General features: G+C 40.4%; 1 protein-coding gene across 4 annotated transcripts in view; it reads left to right on the forward strand.

Annotated features, from left to right (window-relative positions):
* The window catches only part of Pcmt1 (protein-L-isoaspartate (D-aspartate) O-methyltransferase), a 31341-nt gene that overhangs the window by 8980 nt on the left and 6033 nt on the right, over positions 1 to 16328 (forward strand). For 2 of the 4 annotated variants that reach the window (XM_041680069.1, XM_041680070.1), the window contains exons 2-6: positions 4610 to 4714; positions 6231 to 6262; positions 10751 to 10855; positions 14445 to 14565; positions 15211 to 15296. In XM_041680069.1, coding sequence (XP_041536003.1) covers positions 4610 to 4714; positions 6231 to 6262; positions 10751 to 10855; positions 14445 to 14565; positions 15211 to 15296 — 449 coding nt within the window. The remainder of the gene's footprint in view (positions 1 to 4609; positions 4715 to 6230; positions 6263 to 10750; positions 10856 to 14444; positions 14566 to 15210; positions 15297 to 16328) is intronic. The other 2 variants (XM_041680071.1, XM_041680073.1) reach the window with 1 other exon arrangement.

The raw sequence follows: 16328 nt of genomic DNA on the forward strand, positions 1-16328 counted from the left end.
GGGACCCACACCTCCATCCTCTGCAAGAACAGTAAGTGCTAGTAATTGCTGAGTCATCTCTCCAGCCATAACTTGGCATTCTCAAGTACTGAAAAACCATCATGCTCTTCCTCCATGTACAATGGAACCAACTGACATCCATTCTTGAGTGGTCTTGTCACAGGTCCAAAACAAAAGAGCAAATCAAATATGGATTGAAGTCTTAAACTGTGAATCAGAATATACCCATACATAAATTATCTTAGGTATTTATTGTAACAAGAGAGAGCTGGCTAATAGAAAGTGGTGTTACGTTGTAGGGCAACTGACTACAGCTACACCTGGAACAATGCAATAACAGTCCTGGGAATTTGTTCATGGAAACAATCTGAAAAGACAGAAAGCTTAATATGCTGAAAGCACAGTTTAGCAGGTGATTGTGGTAGAGGCTCAGAGGACTAGAATACAGGTGAGAGTGCAGACAGTAAATACTGTGCAGATGAGGTTTCCGTGGAAACGATTCTATTGGCAATTGGGCTAAGCACCACCCTTGTTAACCTGTGGAAACAGCTGGACTACATTTTATCCATGCCCTGAGACTGGGAACCTGAGCTTAAATCAACAGACCAGTTTATATTTTAGAGGAAATTTCAGAGCAAAAACGGCATTCAGGCTGTGTCATGAATTTACCGGCTAAGTGCTTTTAGCCAAATTTATAGCGAGAAGTAGGAGTAGAAAGAATAGAGCAGAATGATTTGAGAAACTTGTAGTTTGGCCAGAAGAATACCTATAAAAGAAATACCAATAAGTTGCTTTAAAAAAAAAAAGATAAGCGCCATTAAAAATAAGCCAAATGTTCTGCATCAGAACAGTGTGTATCTCAGGAATCGGTAAGACCCTAGTCAACACAGTGAAAATTTTATTTAAAAACCTGCCCATACAGGGCTGGAGCAAAAAAAAAAAAAAAAAAAATGTCCATGGAGCTGGGGATGTAGCTCAGCTGGCAAAGTGCCTGCCTGCTTCACAAGCACAAGGGACTGAGCCCAACCCCCAGAACCCAAGTTAAAAAAAATAAAAACAAAAAACAAAAAACAAGCCAGACTGGGCATTCATGGTGCACACCTTTAATCCCAGCACTAGGGAGACAGAGGCATGTGGATCTCTGTGAGTTTCAGGCCAGCCTGGTCTACAGAGTGAGTTCCAGAACAGGCTCCAAAGCTATAGAGAAACCCTGTCACAGAAACCCAAAACCAAACAAAAAAACAAGCCAGGCATGGTGATGTATGCTCGTAATCCCACAGGAAGGCAGAGACAGTGGATTGATCCCTGTGACTCAGTGGCCAGCCCACCTAGCCCACTTGGTGACTTCCAGGCTGGTGATGGATTGAGATCAACCCTGTCTTAGAAAAAAGGTGGACATTGTCTAAAGAAGAATATCCAAGGTGGTTCCCTGGTCTCCTTTTAAAGTTGACAAAACAGACTTGCTCTCTTTTTAGAATAAAGTATATTATCAACTTTTGTAAACAAATTGAAACCATGTTACCCTAAGAACAGGTTAGCCTCAAACCCAAAGAGATTAGCCTGCCTCTGCCTCCTGAGTGCTGGGATTAAAGACATGTACCACCATGCCCAACCTCTTGTGTAATATTTTTGTGGGTTTTTTTTCCTCTTAAATTTGATTCACCCTCTGTCCCTTTCTGCACCCTAAGTTTGAAAGAAAAATGTATCCATTCTTAATATGGCCCTTAGTTTTTCCAACTTTAAAATGTGGCTTATAATTTAAATTCTGTTAAAACCCTAATAAGATCTTATTTGGATTGGCTACATATTTGGATCCACAATAGCCATTTTTATAGTTGATTAGTGAGGGTCCCTGTATCCTGAGGTTACAAGCAGATTACGTAAGGGTGTTTCAAAAGCTGGTCATTGTTTCAATAGGTTGATGATAATTGGATGTTTAGCCTCTAATTAGGCTGTACATGCAAATAAAACAGCACATTACTTTTTTTTGCACCTCTAAAGACAAATCAGTTATATTTGATAGAAATACTTCCTTGCAATGGTGGAGATATATACATACATACATACACACATACATACATACATATGACATATATGTGTGTGTGTATGTACCAAAAATAACTACAAGTGTTGCTACTGACTTTGGCTTCTTATCTTGCTTTTTATTGTCATCATCTTAGTGAGTGACAAATGGTGTTTCATGGTGGTTAAAATTTGTATTTTCAAGATGGGGTGTGGTGGCGCATGCCTTTAATCCTAGCACTTGGGAGGCAGAGGCAGGTCAATCTCTGTGAGCTCGAGGCCAGCCTGATCTGCAAAGCCAGGACAGCCAGAGCTGTACACAACAAAATCCTATCTCAAAAAACAAAGCAAAACAAAATTGTATTTTTCTGGTGACTAGTGATGATTGGCATATTTTCATGTATTATGTGTATCTTTGGAGAAATGCCTAGTTAGATTTACATCTTTTAAAAATTGGGTCTTTTTTTCAACTTTTTTTTCAGATTAATTTTTTAAAAAATTATTTTGTGTAGAAGAGGGTTATATGCATATGAGTATAGGTGCCTCAGGAAGCCAGAGGCTTTGGGTTCCCAGAGCTAGAGTTACAGGTGGTTATACACTTCCTGATCCAGGCGCTGGGAATCAAATGCGGGCCCTCTGCAATAGTAGTGTTTGCTCTGTACTGTGGAGCTAAGCCCTCATGTAATCTTTTACAAACCTTCTGGGTTTTATTTTTGATAGAATCAGAGACTGATCCTAGGACCTTGAGGCATGCTAGGTAAGTCCTCTGCTACTGAGTAGAATCCCCAGCTCTGACTGCTTTTAGTACTGTCACTAGAGTTCTCCTAGGGTCTCACATCACTCTGCTTCACAGTGCCGCAGCAGATGACCTTGAACTTGTTACCCTTTTGCCTCTCCACCTCCCAAATGCCACCACACCTCGCTAAGACTTCTCAGATAAATGATTTATAATTATTGTCAGGTCTTTTGAAACACAATTGCTTTTTAGTTTTGATGCTTTTGTTGTGATATCTAAGAATCCATCATCAGATCTAAAGTTTTGACTACTTAGCCAATTTTTTTCTTTTTAGACATTTCGTTTTTTAGATTTATGTGTTTTGAGTGTTTTACTTGCATGCATGTGCACCATGTGCATGCCTGTGCCTACAGAGGTGAGCCAAGGGCATTAGATCTCCAAGGAACCCAACCATGTGGGTGCTAGGAATAGAACTGGTTTTCTGCAAGAGCAGCCAGAGCTCTTATGCACTGACCCATCTCTCCAGCCCTTCATTGTCTTGTCTTCTATGAAGATCTTCTTGTGGCTCTTACATTTAGGTGTAGATTTTTGTTTCGTTGGTTGTTTTGTTTTATATTTGGGTTTCCAAGACAGGCACAGTTTGATGAAAATTATTCTGATTATAATTAACTCAATCTTTCATGCAGATCAAAGCATACATGAATCTCCTCGAGGAACAAAGTAAGCTGAATACAAATCAGACATGATTACAGTAAAACCCTTTGTAAAGTCCATAAAGATAGGGTCTGTAGATTGACTGAGAAAAACAAGCTTGCGATAATAAGGGCCTGGAGGAGGGTCAGGTGCCAGAAAAGTCTCTGGGCATGCAGATATTGCAAAGGTCACTAGGCTGGAAGGCATATTGTTGCAGCCTTCTGGGAGGTTAACAGGTATTAGCAATCCTTCCCTCGAAGGATGGACTCTGTGATAACATTTCGGGTTCCCCTGGTGCTCATCTGGGAGCACAAGGCCTCGTTGTCTCCCATAGTACTTAGCACTGTACTTCCTTTTGGGGGAATGATTTCATCAGTGCTTAATCTGTGTCTTTTGCTTCCTTTTTCTTTTGTACTCTCTTTCTGAGAGTGATGCTGCAGGTCATGTTGGCTTTGTTTCTGCTGCTTCTTGATATCAGGTTTAGGGTTTTATTGTGTTGACTTTTTTGAATAGCTGTATGACCATCATTAATTTTCCAAAATTGAAAGTTCCACAATTGATGAATAAATGACATTAGTTTGCATAAATAGTTAAGCTACTTGTGTTGCTTTTACTGGTCTCATTTTTAAGGTAGCTATTTATAGGCCAGGTAGTGATAATGCACACCTTTAATCCCAGGCAGATTTCTGTGAGTTTGATGCCAACCAGGTTTACAGAGTGAGTCCTGGGTCAGCTATGGCTAGATAGAGAAACCCTGTCTCAAAAAAAGAAAAGAAAAAGCTATTTATAATGTCAAACCTAGTACTTGATGCTGAACCTCAGCTTCGTGTGTCTTGACTGCTGAATACTCCTACTTGTGTGACCCATAGCTCGGTTAATCCTGATTCCTTTCCAGGTCTTCTCATATCATCAGGTGACTGTCACCTCACCTGTTACCCCACTTCCACTCCAGTTCAGTATACATTACTGGATGTAACTGAAACCCTTCTCGTTTTCTCCATTCTGACTGCTATCATTAGAGCCAAGTGACCTGTGCCTGCATCGTGGCCAACTTCTGGCCTTGCCTGCTTCAGTCTGTGCTCTGCAGTGTAGCCAGAGTGATTCGGAAATACATCTGATGTCATATCTGCTTAAAATAATCTGTCTCATTCATTTCAGAAAATGGAATCATCAAGACAGATAAAGTATTTGAAGTGATGCTGGCTACAGACCGCTCCCACTATGCAAAATCTAACCCTTATATGGATTCTCCACAATCAATAGGTAAGCTTTATATTTCTGAAAAGTTGTGTTTTCCATGAGTTACTCTGTAATTTTTTTTTCTCAAGACAGGATTTCTCTGTGTATTTCTGGCTGTCCTGGAACTCACTCTGTAGACCAAGCTGGCCTCAAACTCTCAGAGATCCGCCTGTCTCTGCCTCCTGAGTGCCGGGATTAAAGGTGTGTGTAGTATACAGATGTGAATTATAGCCCCACTAATTGAAATTTTGTTGCTCAATTTTAATAATTCCAAAATACCCTTTGTAACAAAATGCATCTTTTTCTATATCTTTAAAAATATATTATGTGAATCAGGAAGTTGGGGGATTTTTTTTTTTAAGGAAAAACAAAACTTTAATGAAAACCTAAGTTTTAGCTGAGTGCCAAGTTTTATTGAGGATCCTTAATTTTGAATTTGCATATTAGCATTGATTTTTGAAATCACTATTTAAAGGGAATAAGTAAGTCATTATTGACTTTTCTGTTTCTCTGGGCCCGATGCTTTGCCTTTCCTTTGTCTTTAGAAAGTTCCGTATTTAACTCCTTGTCCTGAAGCAGGTTTTGCTGAGCTGCTGAGCCTTGGCAGTGGGCGCCTTTGAGGCTTAGAAGTGCCTCAGGATTCTGTGGGCCAGCTGCCATGTCTTCTTTTGAAGCACTGTGACAGTCAGCAAGAAGATCCTGGGGAGCTTCTGAACCCCAAGGCACCTGCTACCACCGCTCAGTGAAAACTGCTTCAGAGGCAGAAGCAGGTAAATAAATCTTGAGAATGTGACACCAAAAGGAAAGAAAACATGGGCTAAAAAACCAGCACAAGACAGTGATTTAACCATGGGCAGCAACAGAGGAGCAAATCTCTTAAACTGGTTATCTGACTTTTTAAAGTGTTGTCTGAAGTGTAAAACTAGTATTCTGCTAAGATTTCTCATACTTACTATAATTATGAAATCTGAAGAGAATGAGTGAGAAGTAATTTACCAGTTCTCAGTGTGTTGAAAGCCTTCCTGGTACAAGCCTGTAATCCAGATACTTGGGAGGCTAAGGCAGGAAAAGGCTGATCTCAAGGCCTGCCTAGGCTTATTCGGAGATCCTCTCAAAAAGGGAAGGAGCAAAGGACCCAAGCTGGCATGGTTGGGACATGCTTGTAAACTGGGCACTTGGGGGGTGAAGGTAGGAGGATCAGGTGTCCAGGCCAGTCCAGACTAGCCTTGGCTGTGTGAGACCTTGTCTCAGACAACAGCAGTGGTGCTGGTGGAGTATCTTTTTCTGTTGGCCAACCACGCAGAAGGTGTCTTTAGCAGTAGAGGAGTGGGTTTACTAGATGAGCGCAGTAGCCTTTGATAGGGTTGTATTTTCTAACTTCTACCTTACATCAGTTTTCTAACAAATTTTGCTTTAAGATTATAAAAACTGGGAAAAAATGTGAAAAACAATGTTTGGCTATTATTAGAAAAGGAGCTGTGTGCATTATATGGTGTGTTTTTGTAGCTGAGTGTGTCAACATTCTCTTCTTGTTTTGTAGGCTTCCAAGCTACCATTAGCGCCCCTCACATGGTGAGTTAACCCTACACTTGACCATGCGCAGGCACATTTACTGGAGTGACCATTTCTTTTCTTTCGTTTTGAGACAGTGTCTTACTGTATAGATCAGGCCGGCCCCAAACTCACAGAGAGTTAGTTGTCTCTGCTTCTAACTCCCAAGTGCTGGGATTAAAGGTGTGCACTAACATGCCGGGCCAAACAGCTTATTTTATACTTGGTATTTAGAAGAACTCTCCTTGGTATTTAGAAGAAGCTGCCATCATTAAAGGTTTCAGTGTCTGTTGTTAGCACCTGTGACAGAGAAATTGAACCTAGCAAAAAGCTAAGTAAAGGAGAGAGTGTTGTCTGTAATTCAGAGGCTTATCCTGTGTGATTTTTCCTGGGATGGTGTGAACTGATGTCTATTCACTGTAGCTGGGCACCTACAGTAGACCAGGAGACAGTTCCAGCCAGCCAACTTGGTAAGCCAATGAGCTTATTGGGGTAACAGAGACTTAGAGGAGCCTGGTGACTCACAGGCCACTGTGTCACTGCAAGAGCCACTCCATCATGGGTCATAATGTCCAAAAGCCACAGGTAGGAACCCTGCATGATCTTCAGGAAATTCTGTCGGACACATCACCCCAAATTGTCAACAGATCATCTGACCCTGAGCAGAGGGAAGCAGCCCACTGTCCATCTGAGCTCCCAGAGTTCCCAGAGCTTCCTCTCCTCCAGTGGGAGTGCTCTGACTCCAGAAGTAGCTACAGCACCATGCTCTGGGGATCTTCAGCTCTCACAGTTGGTTTGGAAAGCCATTAGGGAGTAGTGATGGACAGCAGGTGTAAAGACGTGACTTTGGAAAGACCTGTTTAAGATCTGGTTTTTTGATCGACTGGAAATTTTCTTGTTTGTAAGTATTAGTTTTAAGTATTAGTTTCTTGAATTGGTACTGCATTGGATTTTGGTGAAGAAAATAGTAGCTTTCTGATTCTTTTAAAGTATTTGGGTAGGAAAAGCTCATGTGTAAGCTTACTTCTCAATTCTGTTACCACATATGTATTTATAATATACTGAAAATACTAGAAGAAAAATACTTACAAAAATAGAATATAAAGCATTACAAAGATATAGAAGCCAAATAAGCAGAAATTCATGGTATATCTTTTTAAAAGATGCTTTTATTACATTATTTATTTCTTTTTTGTTTTGTTTGTTTTTTTTCAAGACAAGATTTCTCTGTAGTTTTGGTGCCTGTCCTGTAACTAGCTCTTGTAGACCAGGCTGGCTTCGAACTCAGAGATCCACCTGTCTCTGCCTCCCGAGTGTTGGGATTAAAGGCGTGTGCCACCACCGCCCCGCTCACATTATTTATTTCTTTAGGGTGTGTGGAAGGGCATATGGAGGGTCAAGAACAACTTTTATAGATCTTATCTCACCTCTTACCATGTAGGTCTTGGAGTTTGAATTCAGGTTGTCAGGCTTGGCATCAAGCGTTTTTATCTGCTGAGCCATCTTAGCTGCCCTAAATATGTCTTGTAATTCAAAAACATAGGGCTTTTAGAGTTGGATATGGTAGTGCACACCCTTGGGAGGTTGAGGCAGGAGAATTGTGAGTTTGGTGCCAGTAGTGACAGGTATCTTAGGGTTTCTATTGTTGTGGAGACACCGTGACCATGGCACCTCTTATAAAGAAAACATTTAAATGGGGTTGGCTCCCTTACAGTTCGGAGGTTCAGTCCATTATCAACATGGTAGGGATCATGGCAGCTGGAAGTATGGAGGTGTGCAGGCAGACGTAGTAGTGGAGAAGGTGCCGAGAATTCTTACATCTTGATAGGTAGGCAATAGAAAGCCACTGGGTATGGCTTGAGCATATATGAGACCACCGCAAAGCCTGCCTCCACAGTGACATACTTCCTCCAACAAGACCACAAGTACTCCAGCCAATCCGCTCCTCCTAATAGTGCCACTCCCTTTGGGTTCCATTTTCTTTCAAACCATCATACAAGGTCATCTTGAGCTAGATAGTAGGACTCTAACTCAAAAAGGGGGATGGGGTTGTAGAGAAAAATGCTAGAAACTAAGCTAAAATGAAAAAAGCTAAGAAATACTTATGTATGACAAAATAGAAAAATTCAATAAGTATTCATAAAAATACATGAGCATCTTTTTATGAGCATCTTTGAAATTAGTAGAAGAAAAGTCCCAAAGAAAAATAAAGGACAAGATTGATAGTTTTTTGAGAAAGAAATGCAGTATTATTGATTAATAAATAAAAGTTATTTCATGGAAATTAGTATATTTCAAATTAATATTAGTAAAGGGCCATTTTTCATCAGTCAGGTTGCTAGAGATCAAAATTGGTAATACTTTACATTGGAAAGAGGAAACTGGTAGTTATATTCATGTGTGTGTGTATATTGCAACAGTAAAATTGTGTTTGGAAGGCCATATGGCCACACACACACACACACACACACACCTTAGTTACTTTTTAAAAACTATTTTTATTAAAAAAAAAAAAAAAACCCGAAAAGCCTGGTGGTGGCACCCAGCTTTAATTCAAGCACTCAGGAAGCAGAGGCAGGTGGATCTCTGTGAGTTCAAGGCTAGCCTAGTCTACAGAGCAAGTTCCAGGTCAGGCTCCACAGCTATACAGAGAAGCCCTGTTTTAGGGCCGGGAGTGGAGTGTGGGGGGGGGGGGGTCGGAGAATTTAACATAACATACAGATAATTCTTTTTTTTTTTTTTGAGGCAGGGTTTCTCTGTGTAACAATCTTGGCTGTCCTGTAATTTGCTTTGTAGACCAGGTTGGCCTTGAACTCACAGAGATCCTTCTGCCTCTGCCTCCGAAATGAGGGGCCAGATAATTCTAAGATTTTTGGGGTGGCAGGAGCCATGTGACTTAAGGGAACAAGGCCTGACAATAGCACGAACAAGATCTGCTTGTGGCAAGGCCCTAGAGAGACCCTGACCCATTTGGCAAAGCCTGTGGATAGTTCACTGCATAATTCTGGGCCTGACCCCGGGGGCATAAGTGCTATCTGCTCTCCTTGCTTTCATTATGCTGGCCACACTGCTGGTGACCTTTAGTTCCACTTTCTCAGGGTAAAATAGCTATTACAGTGGAAAACTTCCCCTGGTGACTCTCTGAGTGAGCCAGAGATGTTAAAAATATACAGTGGAAGCCGGGCGGTGGTGGCGCACGCCTTTAATCCCAGCACTTGGGAGGCAGAGGTAGGCGGATCTCTGGGAGTTCGAGACCAGCCTGATCTACAAGAGCTAGTTCCAGGACAGGCTCCAAAACCACAGAGAAACCCTGTCTCGAAAAAACCAAAAAAAAAAATATATATATATATACACAAACACACACACACACACACACACAGTGCACCTAATTCAGCCCCTAAAGCCTTTAATGTTTCAGGTGTGACCATGAGTTCAGACTTAAGAACAGGATGTTGCCTTTCCAATGCCCCCTGTAACTAGCCTGGAAGAGTCACAGTAGTTCATGAAATTTAATATTACAAATTTGCATAACTTGTGGAGAGAATGAGTTTAACCACAAGAGTCTAGGAGAAATGCTAATAAATAGATGGTATCAGGAGTTAATGGGAAGAGTATAGAGACAGGGATTGAAGCAGAATCATAGAAGCCCACAGTTGTTTGATAGCTGTGCCAATATCCTAAGAAGTGGAGAGAAGGGCATAAGAACAAGAGATAAACGGTGCCAACCAATAAGAGTAAGTTTCTAAGTTATGTTGCTTATAGGATAAAAGGAAAAACCTGGTATATCCCCAGAGGAGAGGGAATGGTACAGAGTGTAGAATGAATTGATCCAGCTTTGGCTGGTGAGTTGATTGTAGGAACCCAGATCCTACCAGATGTAAATGTTAACCAATAAAGACCAAACTGTCTCTCACCCTGCATGACGCTGTAACCGCAAATGCTGCCAACTGAGCATACTGTTCTACTGTAGGTTGCCGAGTTAGGAAACTTCCTTTGTAGCTTGCAACACTGCTTACGCTTCTAACATTAGAGCTATAGATCAAATAGGTAGTAGTTACCAGTGGGAAAGATGGAAGGGGAAAGAAGTAAAGGAACAAATTAGTAATTATTATAACCATTTTTAGAAACTTACAGGAACAAATCTGATTGTAAAACTGTTTATGCAGACCATTAAAATTATATAAATAAAAATGATCCAGGCTATTCCTGGATCATCCAGGTTGACTTCTGCCTCCTGAGTGCTAGGATTAAAGGTGTGCAACACCACACCCAGAACTTTATATGACTTATTGTTATTATTACAGCTATATTTAGTAACTTTATTACATTTTTTGTTATAAAAGATTGAAGCTACCTTAAATCTCTTCAATACTGATATTTGTTATAATGCATTCATACCTGAATATAGTTTAGTAGTAGAAACTTCAGTAGAAAGTTGCCAACTACTTACATGAGGTGATGTATGGGCTTCAAGAAGAAGTGAACATTTGGTTAATTTTCTTTTGGCAGCATGCATATGCACTAGAACTTCTGTTTGACCAGTTACATGAAGGTGCTAAAGCCCTTGATGTAGGGTCTGGAAGCGGAATCCTCACTGCATGTTTTGCACGGATGGTAAGAACTTTAATCTCCCTCGTGAGCCTAATAGAAATATATTACATGATTAGCTATCGTTTCTTCTTACTAGTAGTTTTTTAATCTTTGTTTTGTTATATTAATTTGGTAATTTAAACCAGGTAGAGGTGTGCACGCACCCAGAAGGCAGGCGGATCTCTGAGTTCTGGCCAGCCTGGACTACCAAGCAAGTTCCAGGACAACCAGAGTTACACAGAGAAACCTGTCTCAAAAAAAAAAAAAAAACAACAACAACAAAAAGTAGGATTATAGTTGCAAGTGATGGAACTGGAACACTTAAACCCAAAACTGTAGAACTCAAAGAGAATTTATTTAAGTTGTCTACTGGAAAAGCCTAGGGGCTTCCCTGGGTTCTTATGTAGCTGGAGGTAGAAAGCCAGACGTAGCTGGGCGGTGTAGCACGAATTCTAGCTGGTCTTAATAATAAAAACCCGGAGTCAGATATAGGGGTTAATGCTGAGGATCAGAGAAGCAGAGAGGCCAGTCTAGTTGATCTTAATAATAAAAACCCGGAGTCAGATATAGGGGTTAATGCTGAGGATCAGAGAAGCAGAGAGGCCAGTCTAGTTGATCTTAATAATAAAAACCCGGAGTCAGATATAGGGGTTAATGCTGAAGATCAGAGAAGCAGAGAGGCCAGTCTAGTTGATCTTAATAATAAAAACCCGGAGTCAGATATAGGGGTTAATGCTGAAGATCAGAGAAGCAGAGAGGCCAGTCTAGTTGATCTTAATAATAAAAACCCGGAGTCAGATATAGGGGTTAATGCTGAAGATCAGAGATGCAGAGAGGCCAGTCACTAGAGAGTTCTTTTACCTTTACCAGTGCTCAGACTGAAGGGGTGATCCTGTTCTCAGACTGTATGTCCAGACTGCATCTGTCTCCACCAAACCTCAGACTGCCTGAGCTCCTGTCTCCTCCCACCTTATATTCCTTTCTCCACCTTCCTAGTGCTGTGATTAAAGACATATGATCCCAAGTGCTGGGATCACCTTTGTGTGAACTTCTCATTTAGACAGATTCAGTCTTGTGTAGTCCAGGGTGACCCTACGTGACCCCAACATGGCAGCCCAGTTCTGCTGAGTTCTCATCTGACAGAAGAGAATGAAGCTGGCCTGGTTTTAGGCTGTCTTACATGTTTCCTAAGAGCTTTTCCTTAGAAAAAGGTGAGGTGCTGGCTTGCTTACTGTACCTCAGTGTTTAGCAAAGAGGCTTATCTGATGAAGCTGTCCAGAGTGTAAGCAGGGGTTCACTAAAGCACTTGGAGTGACCGTTCATCTGTGCTCAGAGTCCTGGCAGGTTGGTTATGAGGAACTCTGTGTCCAGAGAGGTCCTGGTCTATGTAACGTGAGATGTGTGCTCTGTCTAGATGTGCAGTAGATCCTGCAGTGTAATTCTATAGAGATAAGAATTTTGTCTAAATTTTTTTCTTGCCATTTGTTAAATATTTAAGATTAGTGCCCAGCACACAGTGAGGGCCATGATCTTTTCTAGTGTTTTATTGGTTTTGTAGAGTTCAAGTCCTCAGAACTGGGTATCAGGAATTCTTTTATAAAAAGCTGAAAATAGCGTTTAATTAGCAAATCATTCTCTAGTGTTGATATGTTACTGGTTTCAAAGGAATATTCACTTAAAAATATCATTAGGGAACCAATAAGATGACTAATCGGGTAAAGGCACTTGCTGCCAGTCCTGACAGCCTGAGTTCATTCCTGGAAGCCACATGGTAGGAGCAGAGAACAGTCTCCCCCATGTTCTCTGCCCTCTCCACATGTGCCATGGCACATGCCTCCTACACGTAAAATAAGCAAATAAATGTAGTAAAAAGTTTCTTAGTTATCTTTTAAAAAGATACTGTTTTTCAAGCATTTACCTGTAGTTATCAGTGTTCTGTGTGTTTATCATGTACTCTTTGCTTTCTCATTTATGAGGTATAGACCCCATTTTTTCTTAGTTTGTAGTTGAGGAACCTGATTTAGAGAATGAAGGGTCTGCATGCCTAGTGTCAGGCAACTGTGAGTGATGAAATTCAGGTAGGACCCAGGAGTTTGTTCAGGGCCTTTATTCTGTTATTCTTTATTTTGTAGTCAGTGTTGATACTTAAGTCGTTTTTATATATTTATGAATTTTCTTTTTTGAGACGGGGTCTCTCTGTGTGGTCCTGGCTGCCCTGGACTTGCTGTGTAGACCACACTGCATCTAATTCAGAGACTGACCTGGCTCTGAGTGCTGGTATTAAAGGCATGTGCCACCTCACCTGGCTTCTATATGTATTTTCATATTTTTCACTAAAAGCAGTAGAGTTGAATGTAAAAATCCCACCTCACCATTTCTTGTTTTTGCTTTGTTTGAAACAAGACCTCACAATACAACCCAGGCTTGTCTCATTTTTATTATGTAGTCAGACTGACTTCTCTTGCCTCGGACCCCCAGATTATGGGGTGGTCAGTGAATAAAGTGCCTGGCTTCTTAAAAATTTTATATAATACCTTATTTTTAAAAATTTAATTTATCTTTTGGAGACAAGATCTATAAAACTTAGGTCTTAACTCATGTACCACTGTGCTGTGAGTCAATATTTGAGTAGTTTTTAAATTATCCTTTTAGTTAGAGTTCATACAAATTAAATATTGTTAGTTAAATCCTCCTGCAAAGTTCTGGTTTTAAAAATATATTAGTTTTCTTCTTGTTTGTTTGTTTGATTTTTTCAAGACAGGGTTTCACTACGGAACTCACTATATAGACCAGGTTGGCCTTGAGCTCACAGTGATCCACCTGCAGCTGCCTTCTGAGTGCTGGGATTAAAGGTGTGCACCACCACTGCCCAGGAAAAATATATTGTTTTTTTGAGATGGATCTCATCATATAATTGTGACCGGAACTCACTGTGTAGAACAGGCTGGTCTTGAACTCACTAATCCACCTGCCTCCGCTTCCTCAGTGTAAGAACTAAAGGCATTTGCCACCCATAATACCTGAATGAGTCCTGGATTTAAAAATTAGAAATCTAGACTGGACAGTGGTGGCACATGTCTTTAATTCCAGCACTCAAGAGGCAGAGCCAGGTCAGTCTCTGAATTAGATGCAGTGTGGTCTATATAGCAAGTTCCAGGGCAGCCAGGACTACACAGTGAGACCCCGTCTCAAGAAAAAAACAAAACAAAAAAACCCCCAAAAAACAAGAAAACAGGTGGTGGTGCATGCCTTTAATCTCAGTACTCAGGGAGGCAAAGGCAGGTGGATCGTTCCAGGTCAGTCAGGACTGTTACACAGAGAAACCCTGTCTCAAACAATCAAAAGAAAAAAATTATAAATATAAAAGGAATGCAGATTTCTTAGTAAGGTTTTGTAATTTATTTTAACTTTATAATTGCTTAAATAAAATTATTCAAAAAGTTGAAAAAGTTGTATATGGTAATTGCGATAAACTGAGATTTTAGATTAATGACTTAAAACTGTTTTTTATTTCTCATTGCAGAATATGATTTTAATTAAGGAAACATTTTAAAGACACTCCAGAAAAGCAAATTTACCAATGTGAACTCTTGAACTACTTTTTGTTTTCCAGGTTGGACAAAGTGGAAAAGTCATAGGAATTGATCACATTAAAGAACTAGTAGATGACTCAATAAACAACGTCAAAAAAGACGACCCAATGCTTCTGTCTTCAGGACGAGTACGGCTGGTTGGTGAGTACAGGAAACTGAATGTTTCTTTTTAAGTGGATTTTAAGTATCCTTCATCTTCATTGAAACACGTAGGATAAAAACAGGGTTTTTTGGGGTTTTTTTTTTTTGTTGTTGTTGTTCATTTTAATGAACACACAGCATTGCATTGCTTATGATCTCAGCTTGGTGTTTTCCTGTCATCATTGGGGTTGAGTTTGTTTTCATGTTTGCCCATTTGGATTTCCCTCTTGTCAGGTGCCTGTCCAGATATCTGGTTGCATTATTATCTTTGAGATGGGTGTTCTAGTAGTTAGTCTTGTTACTTACTTTACATACATTTCTCCCCCCTTGGTGGTATGCATTTTCATTTTATTGCCACCTTTTATTCATTCATTCATATGTTTATTTTGCACTGCTCTTGATCAAACCCATGGCCTTCCACATGCAGGGTAGTTGCTGTACCATGGAGGTACATGCCCAGCCCTTATGAGGCTGAATTAAGAAGTTCTTAATTTTAGTGTAGTTAGGCTAACTGTTCTTCCCCCAGTGCCTTCTGTGTCTTAAGGATATATGAAGTCATGAAAGTCTCTTCCCCGACTCCTCTGCTAGAATTCTTCACACCAAGTATGACCTGCACAGATTTTCAAAGTGTAACTTCTCTTTCAGTGGGTGATGGAAGAATGGGATATGCTGAAGAAGCTCCATACGATGCTATTCATGTAGGAGCTGCTGCCCCAGTTGTGCCCCAGGCAGTAAGTTGGGCTTTTTTTTTTTTTTTTTTGGTATTTGTGTGCTTTAATCCTAAAACTTAAAATATTTATATAGCAATGTAGCGATGAGTTCCAGATGAAGTACAGAATATACTTAGACGTTCATATATTCTAGTTAATATTAAATGCTAATAGTTTATTAGATAGAAAAGAAAATGTCTGTGTGAGAGAATTTTGTCAAGTAGTCAAGGAGGCACTGATGATGGAACTTGAACTGGGTCAGAGTTATTGGAGCCTCCAGCTCAGAACTCAGGCTGTCTTCCTACAGTCTTAGTTTAATGAGGTTTAGTGATGGTGGTTTGACTTGGGCACAGGAGGAGCCTGCATATTAAGAGCTCAGTCCTTATGTAGATTTGAAGTATAAATGTGATGCTAAGAAGATGTAGATGAAAGGACTGACTTTGGGAGCAAACCTGGATCGGGAGGAAGACATCTCCTATTTTTCATTATGACTGTTAGAACTCAGGGTAATAAGTCAAGGGCAACACAGTAATCAAGTGTTCCTTAAGAAAATTAAAATGGAAAGTGACCAGATTTTAACTGAAAGAAACCTTCTCTGGGGCAGTACTATCCTATCCAAAGTCAGGTTTCTTTCTTGCTTTTTTTGAATAATATAAGGTTGTATTATTCAAAGGGTAGAATATGATTTAACCATTTTCAGACCGGAAGGGTAGTCTGGTTCTGCATTCATAGGATTACCCTCATCATATCAATGAAGTAGCCCAGCCTTACTTTCCCACTCCGCTGCTGCCAGGACTCCTAAATGCAGTCATGGCATTAGGATTCCCTTACCATTGTCTCAGTGATGCCCTAGATTCCACGGTAATAGGATAGCAGTTCCTTGTTAATTTTCTGTACTTTTCCCTTCTCCGTCTCCCCTTTCACAAAGATCTGGAACACACTGCACTGGCAGTAGAATTCTCTATTGCCCTTGGTTCTGCCCAAACATACTGAGCTTCTTAGTCATAGCAGGTGTTGTGTGGTGCTGTGAGGACAAGGTGAGCACACAACAAA

Source organism: Microtus oregoni, unplaced genomic scaffold (assembly GCF_018167655.1).
Source record: "Microtus oregoni isolate MIOR12 unplaced genomic scaffold, Mior012 000033F_ref0000390, whole genome shotgun sequence".
In the NCBI taxonomy this organism is placed as follows: Eukaryota; Metazoa; Chordata; class Mammalia; order Rodentia; family Cricetidae; genus Microtus; species Microtus oregoni.